This window comes from Rhinichthys klamathensis, unplaced genomic scaffold (genome assembly GCF_029890125.1).
Source record: "Rhinichthys klamathensis goyatoka isolate OS25496 unplaced genomic scaffold, OSU_Roscu_1.1 h1tg000359l_1, whole genome shotgun sequence".
NCBI classification, from domain to species: domain Eukaryota; kingdom Metazoa; phylum Chordata; class Actinopteri; order Cypriniformes; family Leuciscidae; genus Rhinichthys; species Rhinichthys klamathensis.
This window is the reverse complement of record NW_026606868.1, coordinates 362,661-385,471: the sequence shown is the minus strand read 5'-3', so window position 1 is coordinate 385,471 and position 22,811 is coordinate 362,661. Positions and strand designations below refer to the sequence as shown.

Here is a 22,811-nt window from a genome sequence, read left to right as displayed (position 1 = left end):
GTTGGTTATAAGTCATTGAAATGTCAGGCAGGTACTTATGTAGACTCTCAAGAGAATATAAGAAATTAAAAGATGATTTTAAAAGGATACAGATCTTGATTGCAGTCAGAAATGAATGTCAGCTTCTATATGAATGTGGTGCATTAGTAATTTTGATAGACTCTATACCATTAGAACCATTTCGCTTTACTGACTATGAAACAAATAAAAAGGCAGAGAAAGTATGTAAACATTCAAGCATGTAAAATAATACAAAGGCAAAGTGCTTCTCATAGATGATCTTTGATAAAGAATAAATTCTGTGTCAATCTCCCATAAAACACACCTGTGCGTGTATAAGGAAAAAGCTGGGAAAATGATCTAAAATCAAACTGAGTGATGTTACGGATCTGTTAGCAGGTTGATTTTATTTATGCTTTATTAAAGCTGCTGTAGCTCTGCTTGGCTCACGAAATTGCATCAATTACACCAAAAACATCAATAACAATCATAAACCAGAGAGCAATGCGTCTAAATGGCTTAAGGAAGAATGTATATGTGTGCAAGAGTCCGACTGGGTGATAAAAATTATTTGGAATATAAGAATCTATAAATATTACTTAAATGAAATAAATGACAAAATAGTAAATAAGTGATTTGTCTTCAAAACATTTGAATTATGAAAGCCAAGTGATTTTTTGGGGGGCGAGTTAAATTATGAGTAATAACATCATCATCTTTAATATTTACATGTCTTTTCTCACACACACCCTGGGTGGAAGTAATCATATTTATTTAGCCTACTGTATTTTAAGCCAGCAGTGCTGCTACTTATCCACCAGGGGGCGATATTCAATCACACTCAACCTTCACTCCATTTACAGCTGCAGCTGGTGCTCTTACAAAAGAAACATCTTAAAGTACATATATACAAGGTCAGACATCATCTAGTGCTGTACAGGATTACATGCGAGTGCATTTGGCCAACAGAACCGGCGCCCAACAGTCTTGGCTTGGTTCCCCTGGGTGCATTTGACTAGAGTCAGAGTGTCTCTGCTGATCCCGTTGGGGCTTTAGACTCTCACTCCCCACCATCTCAATCACTGTCCTTCATTTCCCCCAGAAGCCAGTAGGTCGTCATCTTCCCTTTTCCCTTCATCTCCACATCTCCTCTCAGCTCCAGCTGGAAGCAGTTGAACTCCTGCAGCACATCTCGAGTGGCTGACGACACATGAATCTTCAGAGCTGCAGGATAACAGCGTGTAAATGATTACAGTGTTATATACGGATTAGTTGAGATCACACAGCTCACATCAACATGTTGACTAAAGTGTGTTGGAAAACATTTACTCATGTAATTTCCAGCAGTAGGTAATTCAAAGAGCCAATTATTTGTATTGCTATATTTATTAATATTTTTGAATTAGCTTTTATGCTTATGTTTTCAGTTTTCATTTTAGTTAAAATTTTCGTTACGCGCTTGTCATTTTTTGAATTTTTTTAGTTTTAGTCAATTTACTACTACAATTTAAAATTATTTAAATTCAGTTCAGGCCAATTCGCATTGGTTTGCACTTGTTTTTGCCAATTGAATATGTTGAATCGGGTTTGTTGGGTCTTGGAATGTCTAAGAAGTTCAACATTGGTCGATGCATGTAGGCTACACAGAAAAAATAACCGTGAAGACACTTAATTTAACATAAAACACAGCTTTCATAATAATCACAAATACACTTACATTGCTGTAAATGAGTTTTTATAAATGAATGGGTTGCTCTAACTGTTGCTCTGGTCTTCGTCATCAACACGCGCTTGCACCCCCTGCTGGTGAGGTCGACTAACAGCAGATGGAGATTATGCTCGGTAATCTACTGCTTTTCTCGCAGTTCCTGGATGTCAACATTGAATTTACTGTCGAATTTGAACCACTGAATTTGTGGAAGCGAATTTGCAAAGCGAAATAAAATGGACCGAAAATTGCCTGTTGGATATTATAGGTTATATTTTTAAACAGTTTGAATATGGATTATTGAATTTTTAATAATGAAATACACAGCTTAAATTTTCAACCATGTTGAATTTCAGCCCATAAAAATGCAAGACCTAAAAATACAATGAATTAAAATGGAAGCATGGTTAATGCAATGCCTTTTTTTTTTTCAAGTAGTGCAATTCAACAGGCTTTATTGTTTTAAAAAACATTTGGCATTATTTTACTTCCATAGAAAACATTTTTAATTGTCATAGTATTTCATGTTAAGGTTGTCATGTAATGTTTATATATCAGCTTTATTTCAATTAACAATTAAAAAAAAAAAATTGTTAACAATAATTTTTTTAAATTAGGGACATACTTGAGCAGCGTCCTGATACTGGAAATGCACATAAATGCCACAGTGTGCAGTAAAACCCCCACTGTACAAAGTATCAACCAGGATTGTGATGATCAAGGCAGGTGTGATGTATGGATTGTGATATATCTACTCAATCTACTCAAAATGAATGTCTTTCCTGATTGCAATTTGTTTTGCTTTTGTCAAGTGTTATCTAAAGCCGGCTGATATTTCTCATTTATCTGGCAGCGTTTATGTGGGGAAACAGGTGGTGGGGGAAATAATTAAATCTGAATTACAATGAAATCTTTTCATCAAATGTTTTTGTTTAGGCTTCTTGAATGATTGATAATTTCATTATGGAATATTGGTGTTGAAAATTAAATGCGTCTGATAGCCTAAGGCTAATACTAAAAATGATCATTTTTAAGGGCTTGGTTTCACAGACAGGGCTTAGATTAAGCCAGGATTAGGCCTTAGTTCAATCAGGGCATTTAAGTAGCTTTTATAAAACGTTCCTTAGAAAAAAAACCATCACTGGTGTGCATCTTGAGACAAAACAATGGCGCTGACATATTTAAAGATATGTCAGTGCAAGTTGCTTTCAGTTAAAACAGCTCAAACATGCATTTTAGTCTGGGACTAGGTTAAAGCCTTGTCTCTGAAACCAGGGGAATATTTGTAGTAATCTCAGTGTGGTCTGCAGAAATGAATTGAACCGATGGAAACTTTTGATTGGATATTTTTACAATTCTATACTTCAAATCTATTATAGAAATTAAACACACTCAGTATTTCTTTAGTTCTTGTCTCATACCCTTAGTATAATGCCGTAGTATGTAGTAATGTAGTATAATGCATGGCTCAAACCACTAACCCTAACCTAACTGACCTGAACTCTTGCTATGGTTATATGCACAAGTTGCTATTTGGTGGGAATGGGAACAGTAAGTCCTTACGTTCTCCATTTGACTCCATGCGAGAGGATGTGTTTACTGTGTCTCCAAAGAGACAGTACCGAGGCATCTTCAGCCCAACTACTCCTGCACAGACAGGGCCTGAAACACACATACACATGGAAATGCTGTTCAAAACTATGCATGTTAATGTAAAAATTCTCTAGTCTATGGGTGAGTTTGAGAAATGTCTGTAATAGATAGCGATTATATGTTAACAAAACTTATTACAACCAGAAGAATCCTTGTCAGTTTTCTGCTAATTTAAATAGTCCAACAGCATGTTAAAGACTAGTTCAACCTAACTAAGAGTGATGCGTTCATTCTCACCACTGTGAAGGCCGATTCGTAATTTGAGCTGCTCATCAGGTCGGTGGCGAATCTTAAATGTTTTAACAGTCTCCAGCAGAGCAAGCGACATGCGTGCGATCTCATGACCATGTAGTTTCCCGTTACGTACTGGCAATCCTGAAACCACCATGTAGGCATCTCCTATTGTCTCCACCTAAGGAACAATTAGAAACAAAACCACCACAGCAGACAGAGATCCACATCAGCACAAAACACAAGACTAATACACGTAGGCCCGGTTTTACAGACAGGGCTTAGATTAAGCCAAGATTAGGCCTTAGTTCAATTGGGGCATTTAAGTAGCTTTTATAAACATGCCTTAGAAAAAAAACATTACTGGTGGTGTGCATCTTGAGACAAAACAATGGCACTGACTTATTTTAAGATATGCCAGTGTAAGTTGCTTTCAGTTGAAACATGCATTTTCATCTGGGACTAGGCTTAAGCCTTGTCTGTGAAACCAGGGGTTAGATTTGTATGTATAAAAAAAACCTTAATAATAATTCACTGTTAAAATTGAGGATGTTTCTAGTTTAATTCAGTGAATGTACAGGTGAATAGAACTTAGTAAGAGTAGCACCATATTTAATTTTTGCCAGGAATGAAAACGAGGCTGTGAGGGATAGAAGTATATTGGGTTCAATAAATTAGAATGTTGTTGATCAAATCTTTCAAAAACATAAAAAAAATAAAATCTTGCCAAACGATAGTGTACCCTGACTAAGGTCTATAGGCTATATTTTTCATTTATTTTAATGACAATACATACATTTTCTATTAGAATGGATTTAAGATTGATTTAAAATGTGCAAATTAAGTACTGTCTTATTTTTTCTTTTTTTAAATAAGTACCTCGTGGAGGCTTTCCCCCCCTTTTATAAAAAGAAAAAATGTCCCATACGATTTTAATACAAAAAGAATGAAATAAAAATATATATCTGGTAATTTTAAAAGGGTTTTAAGAAGCAAAAGGTAAAATTGGGGATCTGTTATAAAACAGAAACTACAAATTTACCATATGACCAAAATGTCACTTCAAGAATATGGCCATTAAAAGATGCTTATTTATTGCCAAAAATGTTATATAAAATCATAAAACTTAAATGTTTGTTTTACTTTTGTTAGTAAGTTTGGAAAGATAAAATTTTTAAATATTAGAAGAAAAATGAAAATGAAGAACAAATAAAATGTTCTTTGTTCAATTATTTGTTGACAAAAGATTTTGTATACAGTTATACAGCTGTCTAGGGCAAATATGGGGTCAGGTATGAGGCGGTGATACCTTGTAAACATCAAAATTGTCTATAATGGCATCGAAGCAGGTGTAAAGGTCATTGAGGAGGGTGACGACCTATGAGAGAGACACACACACACACGCTTAAAATCTTTAGGGTCAAATACTAAAAACAAAGCAGAATTGTTTTAGTGTAAGATACCTGCAAAGGTGTGCTATCTGCTGACAGGGCCGTGAAGCCCACAATATCACTAAAGTAAATGGTGACAGAGTCAAAAGCTTCAGCCTGCACTGTCTCACCCTTCTTCAGCTGGTCTGCCACTGAACTACCAAACACAACAGAAACCAAGTCTTATGAGAGTAAACCAAGTGTGTATAGGATTATTTTATGGTTGATGTATTATTTGTGCAGTATGTCAGTGAACTGACTGAGGGAGGATCTGGTACAGTAAAGCTTCTGCCTTGCGTTTCTCCTCCAGGTAGGCTTGAGTCCTCTCCTCTACCAGCTCCTCCAGATTATTAGCATACTGCTCCATTCGAGACAAAAGATTATCCAAGATATTACTTCTGTGCTCCCTGAGAAAGAGAATGCGAGACAGAGAAAGAGACAGGGTCGGGTGAATGTTCCTAATAATAAGTGAGCAATAAGACGCATTTTATAACATTGTTCAGAACGAAATGTTACAGAAATAAGTAAAGTGAGGCAGTATAGATGGCAAAACTAGAGGGTAAAAGGGGACATACCTATTTTGTTTGCGGAGTAACACACTAATATGGTTGAACTCTGGTCTGTCTGATGGTTCTTCAGCCCAACAGCGCTGCATCAGCTGACCCAGCTCTTCACTATGGGACTGAGGGTTCACTGATGGCCGTAGATACGGCCATTCACCCAGAGCTAGACGGTCCACGATCTCTATACACAACCAAAGAAAGCCGGAGAGCAAGAACAATAGAGAGAGGGGAATGCTTGAGCTTAAAGAAACAGAAAATCCCCCCAAAATTATACAGTCATCATTTACTCACTCTCAAAAACATATTTTTACATTTATATTATCTTTGCCGTCATCTAACTCTACCCTTAAAGTTAATCTTTAAAAACACGAATAATTTAACCCTGTAAATGTAATCTTAATAGCAAATATCAAAATGAATATTCATTGTTTTATTGTACATTATAAATTTGTGATGGCTAAATTCACTTGTAGCAATTAAAACAACTGATAGTGTTTTCTTTTTAATTAAGACAAAATAAAACTGAATTTTAATATTGGGCCATTTTATCAGTTCCTAATTTTAAATTTGAAAATTCAACCTGTCTATTTTCTAAATACATGTTATTGATCTTATTGTGAACGATTAATCCATGCATGCGATTCCTTCTTTTTTTGACCTTGTAATTTTTAATTAAAATGTGATAATTCGCATTCAGATCTGCCTCCATCAAATCAACAACTGTGAGATTAACCCCTTGAACCCAAGCCCTACATTTTTTTTTTTTTTCGATAATCTGTTTCACTTGTATGTCCTTAAAAATATGGAAGAAAAGATTGGTCACTACTTCCATTATGTTGTGACTTTAATTAAGCATAAATTAAGCATTTTTGGGGGGGGGTGAACTGTTCCTTTAACTTCAACAGTATCAGTAAAATGAAGTATCAGTATCAGTCTTTAGACATTTTGCCTGTCAATGCGCCTTCCTTCCTTTTCTCTCTATTATCTGTTGCATCAGGGCATTTTCCGTCTGTCTTATTCCCACAAACTCCCACAATGTTTTATCTCCGTTTTCCATCCATGCCTGATCTCTCTCAGCTCTATTCATCAGGCTCTTACAGCTCTGAAAGCCTGGCAGAAACGGCTGTGGGTTGTAGCACTCTAGTAAAAACACCATTTCTCAGCTCCGTCTGAGAGGCTTTTCACGGACAATCTGTCCTGATAAGAAACTGCTCTTCAAAGCTTAGGTCATCTTTACTGCTGCACAATTTCTTTGTGTTTGTGTTTTGTATTTATGTGTGCTGGTGGTGCCAGGTTGATTGGTTGGCCAAGCATACAGTAGGTTGATTGATTCACCAGTCTACAACCATAATCTTTGCCAACAGTAATCTCATTACCAAGGTGCCCAAGTGCATGTGTGCCGCCCGGTGAAGATTGATATCATCTCTTCTTCTATGTCAGTTCTGATTATAGTGCTGAGATCCCGCGCTCCAGAGATGCTGACAGCACATAATCTGTGTTTGTATGTGTACCAAGAGTCTGTTCTTCACATAAAAACACACATATACACACATGCCGACCCATCGCTTTTTGGGCTGTATTCTGAATCACATGATTAAATCCATAAATTAGATCAGAGAGGGAAAGAGAGTGAAAGAGACAAGTGTGGATGGATATGTGTGTATGTGTTTGTGTGACAAAGAACAAACAAACCTTTTAGTGTCTCTGAAAGTGATATAAAAAGACAATGATTTTTACAGCTTTTCTTTCCTTCAGTGTGGATTGAAATTATAGATGCAATGGAGACGATTTGGAACGTTACTTTAACAACATTTTAGTACATCGTGATTTTTATATTTTATGGCAATTAGCAACTCTGTAAAATCATACAATTGCAAAAGTCTGACACTATGATTGCCTTCTATGTACGAATGAGAGAGCTCATCACCACCTAAGGGCTGTTCTCTGCAGAAAAAAAAGAGAACCATGTACAGGCCAGGGGTTGCAATTTGTGAGAGTATTTTGGCGAAATGACAAGATAATGTCAAGTGTCTTCCTCTTCAGCCAAACTCACTGACGGCGGACTGAGAGGGGTAGTGGACTGCCAAATTAAGAGCTTGTGAGGGTGTTCTTATGCATTCATACTGTATGTGTAAAGGATCATCTTTGATGTGTCTGTAGTAAAGAGAGAATGTGACGATATGTATGTGTGTGTGTGAGCACAACTGTGAATGGCGTCTGGTTGTGTATTTGTTGACCTCTCTGAAGAACCTGGTTCATTAGCGTCTTTCATTCCTGTCACTGTGAAGGCTCTCGAGAGTAATTTCGCGAGTGCAGAGCCGTGCATCAATATTTTGAAGCGTTTTAGAAAGAGGCAGAAAACCAAGTTTTTCATCATCCTCGAATTGTTCTCATGCCCCAAGTATTTCAGACCCCAAATCTCACGGAGAATCAAAATGAATGATATTAAAGGAATAAAATGAATGACATTAATTTATTAATTAAATGGAGAAGACATAAAACCAGACTTTTACCATTGGCAATTCAATGAGAACTAAGGCTTTCAAGCTTCAAAAAGAACATGAAAGTACTACAAAATCATCAGTCCAGTTCGACTTGTGAGCAATATTTCAGATGTTCTGAAGCCATAATAGCTTTGTGTGAGAAACAGATGAAACAGAAACTGAAATGTACATAACTTACACTCTAAACAAAAATGATAATGCTAGACATCATACACTTGCAGACTGGGCAAAACAACATAGGGCATCACGACTGGGCATCATATAAACGACTGAGGATCAGACACTGCTTTCAGGCTTTTCCAAACTCAACAAAGGTATCTTGTTGCTAGGATACGCATGACAAATGAAAACAATCTGTTCTAAAATTGGCTCAAAATATCAAACATGTTTAAAATCCTCCGACTGGATGGAATCATAGTCTAAATGCTAAAACCAAAGTGGGTGCACTTTACACTATGCAATTTTCTGTCAAATCAGTCAACTCTGACTGGCCGGCAAATAGTGTTGACTCCCCTGGACTATAAATCTAGGCAAAAATAAATAAAAAACTGCCAGCCTAAGGTTGTTATTTACCAAAAAATCTTGACATTTGCTCTAGATCTCCTTGGCATGTTCATGAGAGAAGTACTAATGCTTGATTCATTAACAAAATGTTCTTTTAAATCAGATGTTTTCAATGAATCGCTTCGTCCAGTTCACAAAAATTCATTCATGAATTGGTCTGATCTGGTGTACTGACTTAATGATCTGGTTAACAGTTTACAGGAGAGAAGAATTATCAGTGAATAACAATTTAAATTTCAGTCCGTTCTTCACACAAAGCTATAAAATGACCAGAGGACCTGGAATATAGTCATATGGATGAGTCAAATCGATTGCTTTTATGATGCTTTTACATCCTATTTGAAGCTTGAAAGGATTGTATAGTTCCAGACCTGTATGACTTTCTTCTGTGAGGTCCAAAACAACACTGACTTTAATTGTATGGGTAAAAAAATATATATTTTACATAAAAAACAGAATAGAGACAGGTAGACTTAGGCTAATTGTGTAGTTTATGACACGTGTATTGGCAAGATTTGATCTCTGACCTTTGGGGCTTAGCGAGTCTCCCTCCAGGTAAAAGACTCCTCTGCGCAGAGCCACTTCCTGAAGTATGATGCCAAAACTGTAGATGTCGGCCTTTTGCGTGCCTCCTGGAGGAAAGCACTCCAATCTCAACAGCTCTGGAGCCGTCCACAGCTTACCTACACACAGGCATATCCAAATGCACACAGACACAGACAGGGGACTGACAGTGAACAACAGAGACCGTGACTGAGGTTTGCATGCATGCATGTTGTGGAAATTGTAGGCATGTGAGTAAATTTGACACATGAAATGACAAAGAAGAAAGGTCACATGACTGACGTGCATAATAAGAGTAGGCGTCCTCCGTGTCTGACTCTGTCCTGATGCTGGACAGCCCATAGTCAGTGATCTTTAGCACAAAACGATTGTCAACCACACAGTTGGATGACTTCAGGTTGCCGTGGGATACAATCACACTGTTATGGATGAAAGTCATGCCCTGAGGGGAGAGAAAAGATTGGATAGCATGAGCGAAAGCAAGAGGGAAGGAACGGAGTAAATTGAGAGAAAATGGAAAGTTATCATAAGTAAATGGATGAACACTTAAAGGGAAAGTTCACCCCAAAAAAAAAAAAAAATTGTCATTTACTTAACTTCATGTCGTTCCAAACCCGTTCACCTTCGAAACACAAATGAAGATATTTTTAATGAAATCTGTAATTTTTCCACTTAACTACCACTTTGACGCTTCAAAAAGTTCATTAGGAGATCGTAAACCTAATCCATATGAATTTAGTCCGAATTTTCTGAAGAGACTTGATCGCTTTATATGATGTACAGATTGAATTTTGGCTTTTATTCACATATAAACATTTATCAACACACACATCAGTTATGATGAATGGTAGCTCAAGCATGCTTCCTTGACGTGCGGGAACCAATGAGGTTCATTCTCGTGTGAACGTTTGAGCTTCCGCAATAGGTTTGTTGTCGTGCGTCAAGCAAGTACGGTTGAGCTACTGTTTATGTTCGCTGATCAATGTTTGTATGTGAAAAAAAAAAACTAAAAAATAATCTGTTCATCATTTTAAGTGATTGAGTCTCTTCAGAAAATTTGGACTAAACCACTCCATTCATATGGATTCGTTTTACAATCTCTTTATGAACTTTTTGAAGCTGCAAGGTGATAGATGCGTGGACAATGGAGGGTCAGAAAGCTCTCAGATTTCATCAAAATATCTTAATTTGTGTTTCGAAGATGAGCAAAAGTTGTATAGCTTTGGAACAACGTGAGGATGAGAAATTGATGACAATTTTTTTCATTTTGGGGTAAACTAACCTTTTAAGGTAAATTTTAGTACAGTAAATTTAAGTACAGAGAAGGGTCTCTACCTTTACTATGTCACTGACTAGAGAATATTTGAACATCCAGTCAAGTGTGATGCTTTCGTTCTCCAAAATGTCCTGTGCGTAGATGCAGAAAAAACTGAGGCAAGTGTATATACACATACATACATACATACGGCCCAAAAAGTATTTGGACTTAAGGCAAACTTAATAATGCAGTGGTTCTCAACTGAAGGCCGGGGACCACTAGGGCAGTAGTTCCCAAAGTGGGTGCCGTGACAACGTAGTACCCCAGAGTGCAGTCTGGACGATGGGGCGGGGCGACACTTTTAGGCGGGGCTACACGTGTCGCTCCGCCCACCCCCAATTTAATTGGTTTATAATACCGCAATCTTATTGGTGTAAACGATTCAGGTCTGAGCATGCGCATTCCTTAATGTACGATTTTGTGAATGAATTGGCCGTATCAAAGAAAAATTAAATGCTAACTTTAATCGTATCTTATTATCAGTTTACCATGGTAATTTTTGTTAATATCTATTGGCTAATACTTTATTATACTTAAGACACAGTATAGATTAAGTTATTGTTTAAAAACGAACGCTTGGTGACGTTAGGCTACTTGTACTTCAGGGAGATGTTTTACATTAGATTAGTGCGTCATTCACTTGGCTTCTTCATATTTCTATCAGGATCGATGGATCAGCACAAACTCGGGATTTTACGCAAATGATGATAATTGACTGTAAGAATGTAAGCAGCTGATTTTAAATTCTAAAGCATGACCGTTTTTTGTTGTCATTTTTTTAACGAGATTGTCCAATGCTTGCATTATTTGGTACAAAGTGCAAATAAAATGTTTAATGGCAAACACGTTTCCTGGTTGATTACCTGTTCATACAAAATGAGTGCCTATTGGTTCTGTAAAGCCTTATGTTATATTTTTTAAAGATTCATGTTTTCTAATAAGTGTGTCAACCGGTTATGTACGACTGTCTAGCCTATCTGTGACTGTGACATCAGGCTATATTAAAAATCCAATTGTTTATTCATCCCCCATCGCATTGCGTGTTCATGTTCATGTAGGCTACTGGATAAAAATGGTTACAAATATTAACACTCACATATAGGCTAGCTGCATAACCATAAAAAAACACGCTGCTATAAATCTGTGCAATTATAATAGGCTGTAATAAAATAAATATAAAAATAAAATAAAACACACTTTCGGATTTATCCTTTGTTTTACTGAAATACAGGGAATTATCATAATTTGTGCAAAATCCCGAGTTTGTGTTTATTCACTGATCCTAATGGAAAAACGAAGAAGCACGATTAAGGAGCTCTGCATGACATGCGGAAAAATATTGTCTAAATCAGCCCACATAGAAATGATCTCTCCTTTGATCTGCCAGTAATTTCATGCAGTCATTCTCATTGCCCACCAAAAGTGGCACTGACTTATCTGTAGGGTAAATTAATATAGTATAGCTAGGCTAAATCTCAAACAGTGTATTATTTATCAGCAACATATGATATCGCCAAGCCATAAAACTGCTCAATATTAAAGCTTACAATATGACTTTTTGTAAAGCTGCTTTGAAACGATGTGAATTGTGAATACATTTTGACAGTAACTTCATCTAACTTGATTCGTAAGTTCATCAAAACATTATCCAATTGATCGTTACTGAAATCGCAATGGTTATCACTTAATATAGTACTACGGCCAAACAGCGTCATAGATAATTCATAAACTCGTACATAAAAGAATGCGCATGCTCGTGCCTCAAGCGTCTATGCCAATAAGATTGCTGTATTATAAACCAATAAAATCGGGTGTGGGCGGAGCGACACGTGTCGCCCCACCTAAAAGTGTCGCCCCGCCCCATCGTCCAGACTGCACTTTGCTGCACTCTGGGGCTACTCGTGACAACTGGCTAGGGGTGCTGCAGAATCTCAGCTTTTTTTCAACTTAAACAGCCTAAAATAACTATCCTACCATATAATTTTTTTATAGCATATATTTTAAAAATATATAAAAACAACACATGAGCATGTCCAAACGAATATAAATAAGCGAAACAACAATGATATATTTAAAATTTAAATCGCCCGCTCCGCTCAGCTCGGCCCTCTGTAACGTTACTGGTGCGCGCTCAATATTTCACGCAGAGATTGACAGGATAGGGCAAAGATTTGCTAGCGTTCTCATCCCTGGCATACTTGAAAAACAAAAAGGCAGCGCCTGTCAGTGGAGCACGATGAGTTGCACTATCCTCGATCGATCTAACCCCATATCAAGAGGCTGTGCTCGTCAAAGCAGACACATGTAGGCCTATCCCATTAAAATGCCCGCGACACAGTTCCATGCAGAGTTTCATTTTTTAAGTTATAAGGTCAGGTTTGAATAAAGCAAATGAGAAACTAAAGAAAAAAATGTAACTGGAGTTGGTAGCTATTATTTAAAAAGTGAAGTACCTAGGCTATCAATCTTTATGTGGGAATCATTGGAACAAAACACATTTAAAGTAGGCTAATTTGTTCAAATCACTTACTAAAACAAATCACTTGTCTGTTAATGGGTTGACAGTTTGAACGTTCAGTTTTATTTATTTTGAAGATCTGAGGTGAATTGTTGCTTTCAGTAGCTACGGCTATAAAATACACACAAAATGATATTCAATACGGTGGCCGAGAGAGCTCAACGCGCTGCAACTGAAGAAAACGCATGCAAATAGAAGAAAACACATGCAAATAGAAAACAACGCGTGCAAATAAAAAAAAACACATGCAAATAAAATAAAACGCATGCAAATAGAAAAAAACGCGTGCAAATAAAAAAAAACCCTGCAAATTAAGAAAACATCATCAGTTTCACAACACACGTGTGCTCCAAATACTCACAACACCACCAAATACATAAACGCACTGCAAATAACACAGAGCACAACGGAAATGTTTCCAGGGGAACCAAATAAGTGACGAACCCGGCTGGGACGTGCTGGCATCGGCTGGCATAGATATCCATAAATCTATGCGTGCTGGTGCTTACAGCTTAAAATTATACTTTATTTATTTATTTATTTGTTTGTGCAAAACATACAGAGATTACATTTTTTATGACATACAACTTGTATACAATGTACAAAATGTATTAACAATATGTTCAATGTCATCAGAATACAAATGAGAAAAGAACAATGAGCTGGAAACTAAAATAAATAAATAAAAAAGATAAAGAAGAAAAACATGAAGGAAAGATATTTATCTAAGTTACATCAGTTACACTGTACAAATTGTTTCATGTTATTACATTTTCATAAAGAAAAGTTTCGTAAGAAATGTTAGGTAATGTAGGGTCCAAAATTTTAAAGTTGAGACACAGATATATAACGCATATTTTAAAAGCTTTTTTTGTAAACTAAAAATAAAAATGTATTTGCATCCGTTATGTTAACAGCATCATATTTCTGTTGTAAGACCAGCTGATGGACACCGTGCTGCGTTGTCATGGGAACATCCCACGTTGTCTTTAGTTGCTCCCTTCATCAAGTGCGCTCCACACGGCTGCCTAACAGCACACTAGAGCCTTTGCTCACTCCAAAAGGGCTCTGCAATCTGCCCTTCGAAGGGAGTATGGCATAGGGAAGCTCAGCCGGGTTCGTCACTTATTTGGTTCCCCTGGAAACATTTCCCTTGTGGTCTGTGTTATTTGCAGCGTGTTTTCTGTATTTGGTTGTGTTGTGAACTTTTGCAGCGCGTTTCCTTATTTGGAGCACACGTGTGTTGTGAAACTGATGAAGATGTTTTTTTTTATTTGCTGGTGTTTTTTTCTATTTGCACGCGTTTTTTTTCTATTTGCATGTGTTTTTTTCTATTTGCACGCGTTTTTCTCTATTTGCATGTGTTTGCTTAAGTTGCAGCGCGTTGAGCTGTCTCGGCCACCGTAATACGAGCTCGCTTGTCGTAGACGGACGCTTTTAACTTTAAATAAAGCACATAAACAGTAGGCTACCTGAAATTTTCATATTTTCTGTTGTTGTTCCAGCCGCGACGTCGCAGAAAATAGAAACCGTTTCTAAAATAGATTGCATGTCGAGGCATGTCGCGGCTTCCAACACTCATGGAAAAGATACATTTTATCGCGTGTCGCGGCGTCGCGTCTGGTAGCCTAGGACTAAAGTGGAGTGCGTCGCGACAGAAGTGTCGCACGGACAAGTGGATCCGCACTGTATGTCTGTTGTGATGTATGTATTCATAATAAATTCATGCTGCTGGCGGTTTATGCTTCATTTGTTGTTTGCTCTCACGCCACACATCCATTTTCTCACGCAGAGAAAAATCGCGAAGCTTAGGGTTAGAGGATAGAAAACATCATTAGCACAGTAAGTCAATGAGAAGTCCCTACAATGACAGAATCATGTGTCAGTACCTGCAGGCTGCCTCGAGGGCAGTATTCTGTGACGATGCAGATATTGGGCGGGTCGATGCAGGCGCCGATAAAACGAGTCAAATGCTCATTCTGCACATCTCTCATCTGAAGAACAAACATGCACTATTGTTCACAATTCACAGTATATTTTTTCAAACATTTATAAACAAAATACTCCAGTTGTTGGTATTTTGTGAACCTACATTACCATTTAAAAAATTTAGGGTCGATAAAATTACTCCATTAGCCTACTCCAGTTTTCAGTGTCTCATGACCCTTCGGAAATCATTCCAATATGATGATTCGGTCCTCAAGAGCCATTTCTTATTATTATCAATGTTGAAAACGGTTGTGCTGCTTAATGTTTTTTAAGGAAACTGTGATATATTTTTTTCAGGATTTTTTGATGAATAGAAGGTTCAAAAGAACAACATTTATTAGAAATAGAAATCTTTTGAAACATTATACAATCAATTCGATCAATTTAATAAAAGCATCCTTACTAAATAGAAGTATTAATTTCTTTAAAAAGAAAAAAAATCTAACTGACCCCAAAACTTTGAATGGTATTGTATTTGTAATGATTATAATCAGAATGGCAAAATAATCCTCCTTTAGAGCAAAAAACAGCATGACACACTCACATGCTTCAGTTCAAACAACACTTTCCTTGTTAACTCGATGCGCTTTCTGTTGATGTATTTAATGGCTACAATGTTTCCCTGGGGAAAAAATAAGCACGCACACACACGTGTTATGTTTGCAGTGCATGTGTGCATTTTGAGGTTCTAACAAACATTTAAATGGTAAAATTTTGAATTATAAATAGTCCATGCATTAGGTATTATGAACTGACAATGAAATACTGTTTAAGAATTTAATGTAGGTTTATGTAAATTGCTACTCATACATTTTTAACGTTTCAACTTGTATAAATTAACATTATTAAACATATGATGAACAAACATAAACTGGCAATGACTAAATATTTCTAAATGATCCTTAACCTATTAAAAAATAATAAATGCTGTGAATAATGTTGATCATTGTTAGATACCAAATTGAACCTTATTGTGAAGGGTTACCATTTAAACGTTTAAACAGCTTGTTAGAAAGATACCTTAAAGTAGCCAGTCTTAGCAAACATCTGGAAATTACCGTCAGCTGTCAGCAGTGATCCATAGTTTGAACCTCTCTGAAGAGAATGAGAGAGAACAAGTGATATAATAATGATAGTAATTATAATAAATAATGAATTAAAATTAATATTAAAATGGAAAACCAGAGAGCTGGAAAAGACATTTGAAAAATATGAGTGTGCACTAGTATATAGTATGTATAATGTACTGTATCTGTGTTTTACTAGAGAGAGTGTGAGTTTGCTTCCGGTGCTTCTCAGGGCCTTTTCCAGATTGCTCATCTGAATGTCCTCCCAAGCGATCCTCCATAACTGAGCAACCAACTCCTTCTCCAGCTTCAGCTTTCTGTGTGTACATACAGTAGGTTTTTAAGACATAGCTTACCAATATTTGTAGAACAGAATCAGAATCACATTTAGAAATGATTGATTAGGTGTCAGGTATCAAAATCATCTTGCTTGCTCTCTTACCTGTATATAAACACAGTCACAGTGAAGATGATGACAAGGATGAGGAAAAGAACGATGGAAATCATCTGGTGCATTCCAATTGTTCCTAAAAGGAAAGAGGAAAAGTGACAGAGATTGTGAGGTGGGTTAGCAGTTGGACTGCAGAACTAGTGTAAGTTACCTACGTTCATGACAGTCAGGGTTGTCGTTCTTAAAGCCGCAGTAGGGCATGTCCAAGGGAATGTCACCACCTGGCCACTGGATGGCCATATCAGGAAGAATCTTCATCTGCTTCTGAGTGCCGTTATACACTGCCACAATCTGCAGCACAACATGAAGTAATCAATAAGAGAACAAACAGTCATAATGGAGATACATAATTCTATTCATATGATTTAATAAATTCAAAATCTAAAATGGAAGAAAAACAGCAGTGTTCAATGTTAGACTTGTTGCAATACCTAAAAGCCCCATTTTTTTTTAGGGGGGCTTTTAGGTCATGTCTAATAGATCAAAGGACATCTAAACAACCGTTCAAAAGTTTGTGGTCAGTCAATTTATTTAATTATTTATTTAGGAGAATGAATTCTTTATTCAGCAAGGATACATTAAATTGGTCAAGGAGAAAGCAGAGACATTTATAATGTTTCAAAAGATTGTTATTTGAAATGAATGATGTCCTTTTGAACTTTCTATTCATCGAAGAATGCTGAAACAAATTCATCATGGTTTCACACAAAAATATGAAGGAGCACAACTGTTTTCAACACTGATAATAATAAGATGTTTCTTGTTGTTTCTTGAGGAACAAATCTTCATATTAGAATGATTTCTGAAGGATAATGTGACTAAAGAGTGGAGTATTGACTGCTGAAAATCCAGTTTTGACATCATGGAAATACATTTTAAAATATATTAAAATAGAAAACATTTTAACTCGTAATAACATTTCAATATATTACTGTATTTTTGATCAAATATTATTAAAAGAAAATCTATTTCACACTTCTAAGAGCCCGCATTGGGCACTAGTATTGTATCAAATAAAGAATTAAAAAAAATACTTATTGAAAAGTAATTATTCCATCAGAATATCAGAAATATGCTAGAGTTTGTCCAGATAGTTTAGTTATGGCATCTAACAGCCAGTGCTAACTTTGACTTTGACCCCTTGACGTTAACACAGGAGAACAAAAACTGCATTAGTCATGTGAATTCTATAGCTCTCACAGATAGCAATAGCAAAATGTTAAAATGAAAAATTACAGAATTTACATTCAGAGAGCAGCTGAGATCTTTAATATCTATTCAGCATCTATCCGGTACACGTTCACAGGAACAAAAAACATTCCCCAGACTGAATATGTATCCTATAATTAACCTCCCTACAGCCTGGCCTCCCAATTACCAATCAAGTGTCTTTCAGAAAGGAGGGTGTGTGTGTGTGTGTTTGTCCTCTGGTTTTAAATTTAAGCCACCAATTTGCCCCTTTGTTTTTTGAGATTCAGGTGTTATATTCTAATTCATTAGCCTGTAACAAAGGCAAAACTGTTTAGATGACACACACACACACACACACACACACACACACACACACACACACACACACACACACACACACACACACACACACACACACACACACACACACACACACACACACACCTGCTGTAAGAAAAACGTGATTGCAATTCATCCATCTATCACTAACAGAAGCATCATTGCTATTCAAACTAATGTGGCTCATGTATTATGAATTAACCATGCGTGCCCTTTAAAAAAATGAAAAATTCCCCCGACTAAAAGTTAATAATAAAAAGAAACAAATGAGAAAGCTGTGACTGTGAGACAAATTGAGTATGAGATTATCACTAACCTGAAAGTTGCCACTGTTCGTGTCAGTCATGTCCCACAGGGCGAAATCAGTCTCTCTGTCTCCATTCTCATCAATCTGCACCAGACCAGTGACACCTGGGAAAACCAAGAGACAGAGTGTGTGTTATAGAGCAGACTGCAACAAATTAACATCAGAAGACTAAAGAAACATTAGCTTTGACAAAGTGAAGTGTAAACAACCTTATTTCACTCATTCGTGACCTGCCTGGCCATCATTTGCAGCTGAATTTAAAGTTCAGCAGTACTCCCAGCACTAAAATGTCAATCTAAACAAAATGGTCCTCTCAAATGATCTACATCTTTTATGGACGAGTTCATGTAATTGCTTTAACAAAACAAAAACACGAGCTTAACATTTCAGCATTTCAGCTTTTAAATTCTTTGGAACTTTACTCCATTATAACTTATAAGTGCCTATTATAACCATGATACCATTATTTTCCAATAAAAACATACCTTTAACTGATCTCTTTAACTGATACATATAAACACCACAGAGACATCAGTTAAACAATAAAGTCCAAACTTTAAAGGGATAGTCTACCCTTTCTTCAAAATATATTTTCAATATCTTTTCATGTTTGGGTGGACTATATCCCTTTAAAGGTGCAACAAGTGATTTCTATGAAACACGGTTGATATTTACAATCAACCGATACAAACACACCCCACACTTCATTGCTCTGCCCCCCAAAATTTAACAACATGAAATGCAAGAGTTGATGTCTCTTCATTATAGCTGAACTGAAGTGAAGCTAAATAATGCTTTGCGAAAAATAAAGCGAACCAACCTTGCCGTCTGTTTTCACGCCTTCCCGCTTAAGTCTCACCAGGACTGAAAAGCTTTTCTAATATTAATGTGGTGCCTAAAGCTCTTGCCTGATCATAACCCTTCTTTTTCCAGTGATATTCCTCTGACCTAGTTTTCTCTTTTGTATAGGGCTGTGTATTGGCAAGAATCTGGCGATACGATACGTATCGCGATACATGGGTCACGATTCAATATATTGCGATATATTTCGATACTGTGCATAAGGCGATATATTGCGATTTTTTTAAAGTAGGACTACAATTTTAGAAAGTATTATTTAAAAAAAAAGACATGATGTGCATAAAATTCAAACAAGTTTACTTTAGATAAACAATTCAGTACACAGAAAATCAAACTGCCAGTTTGGGATTGTGGTTCACAGGTTCTTAGTGAGCAAATTTGTATATGCTCAAGTAGGCCTTAATAAAAGAAAATACATAGCCCCTGTCACAATACATAACATACACACATGTGTGCAATCTGAAAAAAGAAAAGACATCTGTCTATGTCAATAAAAATAAATAAATGCTTGCACTATTCCTAGTACACAGGGTACATCCAACACGTTTTGTGTTGCAAAAACACGAACACAATTCAAGTCAAGTCAAGTATATTTATACAGCGCTTTTCACAATTGTATCAAAGCTTCACAGTATAAATCAAAATAACATAACAATGTTTGTTTCTTAGTGGAAAAAACATCCACGTTAGGTAGGGCTGATCAATGGTATTAATGATTGGTTAATTAATTTGAATATCCCCAATTCCTAAAGGAAACATTGAGGAACAAATATATAAATAGTCAGTTAAAGAAAATACATAGCCCCTTACTGTGACATCTAGGATAATGCATAACACATAAGGTGCAATCTGAGGGGCAATCTGTCATTAAAAAAATGCTTGCACTATTATTCATACAGGGTACATCCATCACATACCGTAAAACTTCAAATAATAGCGAGTCCCATATAGACGCCGGTCTCTTTTACACGCCTGATGTGGCGAGTGGCGACAGGTTTGGGTAAATAAAGGCCAGTCTCAAATAGAGGCGGGGTCTGTTTTTTAGTTTCGGGTTGTATTTAATCTTTTAAAACCCATCAAATCGTCCGCTTTTTAGCGGCTGCCAAAACAAATTTGTGTCCCGCCAAAGCCTTTTTTTATCGGTGAGTGATGTAGAATAGAAAGACTGCTGCGCTTGACAGGACGCAAACGAGCAGAGAGAGAGAGAGAGAGAGAGAGAGAGAGAGAGACAGAGAGAGAGCGCCCCGGCCGCGCGCGCGCACTCTCACGTCTTCAAACAACACGCGCGCTGTCTTGCTCTCTCTCCCTCGCGCATATTAATCAAAATCATAGACACTGTAGGTGAGGACACTAGTGGTGCGTCTCATTCTAGCCATCTAGTGGTAGGGATTTAAACACAACATAAACGCGAACCACGGCAATAGTATGAATATTTTTGCACGTAAACTAAAAAAAAAATCGATATTGCGTTTTTGAAAATCGATACAGTATTGCAAAATAAAATATCGCGATACTCAAGTGTATCGATTTTTTCTTACACCCCTACTTTTGTAATGTCTCTCAGCCATCTCTCTTTCTACAGTCTTTCTTCAAATCTCCCTCTTGCTCAATCTCTCTTCTCCCCCTCATGAGGGTATATGCCCCCTACTGCTGTGTTGTGGTGCTTGGTCCGATCCACTTTCAACAGCATTTCTCAGAAATCGCTTACTGCACCTTTAAGTGAACTATAATTCTGCGAACACATTAACAATGAGTATCAACCATGTTATGAGTAATCATAATGATTATAATCCCACATAGTAAATCAATCCATACACAGTGTGTGTGTATGTGAGTGTTCAATCAAATGTAATTGAGTCTCTTGAAAAGCTTCCGGTTATGCCCGATGGTCCCATCGTCCGATGAGGGTCAGGTGCGGGCTGTAATTTCCTGTGGAGGCCACTCACCTCTTTAAATGGGCTACAGATAGACGCTGAGTCCAGCTCAGAGGAAACACACAGTGACATTTAGACTGATATGAAAAGCTTAAGCGTTATCAAACTGGAAATGTCAAAGCCATTGGCGAGAGGGAGAGGAGAGAGAGAGATGTCCTCACATCGGTTGATGATAAGAATAGGTTTAATAGGCCTACATGAACTATAAAAGGAATGGATGCTCACAGACAGTGAACAGTGACTGCTTGTGGAAATTGTATTCAGATTGTGAGGAATGTTTTGCCACATATTTCTCTTTGGAGGACAAAGGGAAATATCCCCGAACACTGCCACTCTTGCCAACGTGCTCTAAGAGGAAATACAGACATAATTCTGATACATTTTACATTAAACACTGGGAAGAACATGGATAGACAGAGAGAGAGAGAGAGAGAGAGAGAGAGAGAGAGAGAGAGAGAGAGAGAGAGAGAGAGAGAGAGAGAGAGAGAGAGAGAGAGAGAGAGATGTGCACCAAATAATCAACTTAAGAGTGCAATGAGTGGACGTATAATGATAGTCAGAGTCATCTGAATTGAAGACAGGTCATTTATAGTGTAATGACTTAATCAGCAGGGAGTATACTTGAGTATGACATGCCAGCATGATGATGTAAATGGCAGATTGATGCTGAATAAAGTCAATGGGAAAATACATCTTTCGTATCTCCTATGATGTTGACATCTGTTTTGCCTTGGAAAATTAGTTATCTACCTAGATAATATAGATAAGGTTGGTCTAAATTGTGAGAATGGTTTGTGACAGAACTGGAAGAATCAGTAAGAACAGACTAAAAATTAAGTGTATGCCATAATTTTTCAGCTTATGAGTTGATTTGGAGCTGTTTTATAGTTTTTGGTTATTACTACAAATAATAAAAAAATAAAAAATTTTTTAACAATGTAAGCCCATTTATTGGTCCAAATGGGGGTTTCCAATAAGACGGGTGAAGGTCTTTCCTTTTACGCAACACAACAAGATTAAATGAAATACATTTTCTCATTATGTTATTTCATCTGACTCCATAAATGAAAAAGGTTTTAATGATATCTGAGCATCATTAAAAGTGAGCGAATGTTTGATCTTTTTAACTCTTTAATTATATTTTACCCGTTCAGGAGTGCGTTTACCGAAAGCATCGTTATCCAACTATGATCGCAATTTCCATTGAACTCTATTGGTAACGACGAAACTTGCGACCATAGTTGGCTTTGGGAAACGCACCCCTGATTGGGAAACTATGTCGCTCAGAGGTCCTCAAGTATTCTGTTTAACGAGGGTCTCACGTTCACAAGGTCATTAGTTTTGGTCACCAAACAGAGGTAATTGCTATATACCTGAGATCGGTCACATTCACGTTTACACAATCAAAGATACTTTGGTATAGCCCCCATGGAATTGCATATACTTGAATTTAACTTAACGTTTACTTCAGTAGAGGTATGGCCACTACAGATAAGTCAACCAACTTTACATCTCTTATAATAGCTTTGGATTGGCCATGCCGTAACATTAAATTAACTAAAGTAACATTAAATTAAAACACAGGTAAGACACCCAGATTTAGGTTGGTCAAACAGCAC

The 22,811-nt window shown here is 36.9% G+C and overlaps 1 protein-coding gene across 1 annotated transcript in view; it reads right to left on the bottom strand.

Annotated features, from left to right (window-relative positions):
• Positions 1 to 675: 675 nt before the first annotated feature.
• npr1b (natriuretic peptide receptor 1b) overlaps positions 676 to 22,811 on the bottom strand; it is a 59,338-nt gene continuing 37,202 nt past the window's right edge. The window contains exons 8-24 of the mRNA XM_056233060.1: positions 18,407 to 18,501; positions 16,716 to 16,851; positions 16,552 to 16,636; positions 16,306 to 16,426; positions 16,063 to 16,137; positions 15,587 to 15,664; positions 14,943 to 15,047; positions 10,553 to 10,624; positions 9,500 to 9,659; positions 9,181 to 9,336; positions 5,598 to 5,766; positions 5,283 to 5,429; positions 5,056 to 5,179; positions 4,902 to 4,970; positions 3,599 to 3,773; positions 3,272 to 3,370; positions 676 to 1,224 (exon numbers count right to left, since the gene is read on the bottom strand). Of these exons, the coding sequence (XP_056089035.1) occupies positions 1,076 to 1,224; positions 3,272 to 3,370; positions 3,599 to 3,773; positions 4,902 to 4,970; positions 5,056 to 5,179; positions 5,283 to 5,429; positions 5,598 to 5,766; positions 9,181 to 9,336; positions 9,500 to 9,659; positions 10,553 to 10,624; positions 14,943 to 15,047; positions 15,587 to 15,664; positions 16,063 to 16,137; positions 16,306 to 16,426; positions 16,552 to 16,636; positions 16,716 to 16,851; positions 18,407 to 18,501 (2,015 nt within the window). The 3' untranslated portion in view covers positions 676 to 1,075. The remainder of the gene's footprint in view (positions 1,225 to 3,271; positions 3,371 to 3,598; positions 3,774 to 4,901; positions 4,971 to 5,055; positions 5,180 to 5,282; positions 5,430 to 5,597; positions 5,767 to 9,180; positions 9,337 to 9,499; positions 9,660 to 10,552; positions 10,625 to 14,942; positions 15,048 to 15,586; positions 15,665 to 16,062; positions 16,138 to 16,305; positions 16,427 to 16,551; positions 16,637 to 16,715; positions 16,852 to 18,406; positions 18,502 to 22,811) is intronic.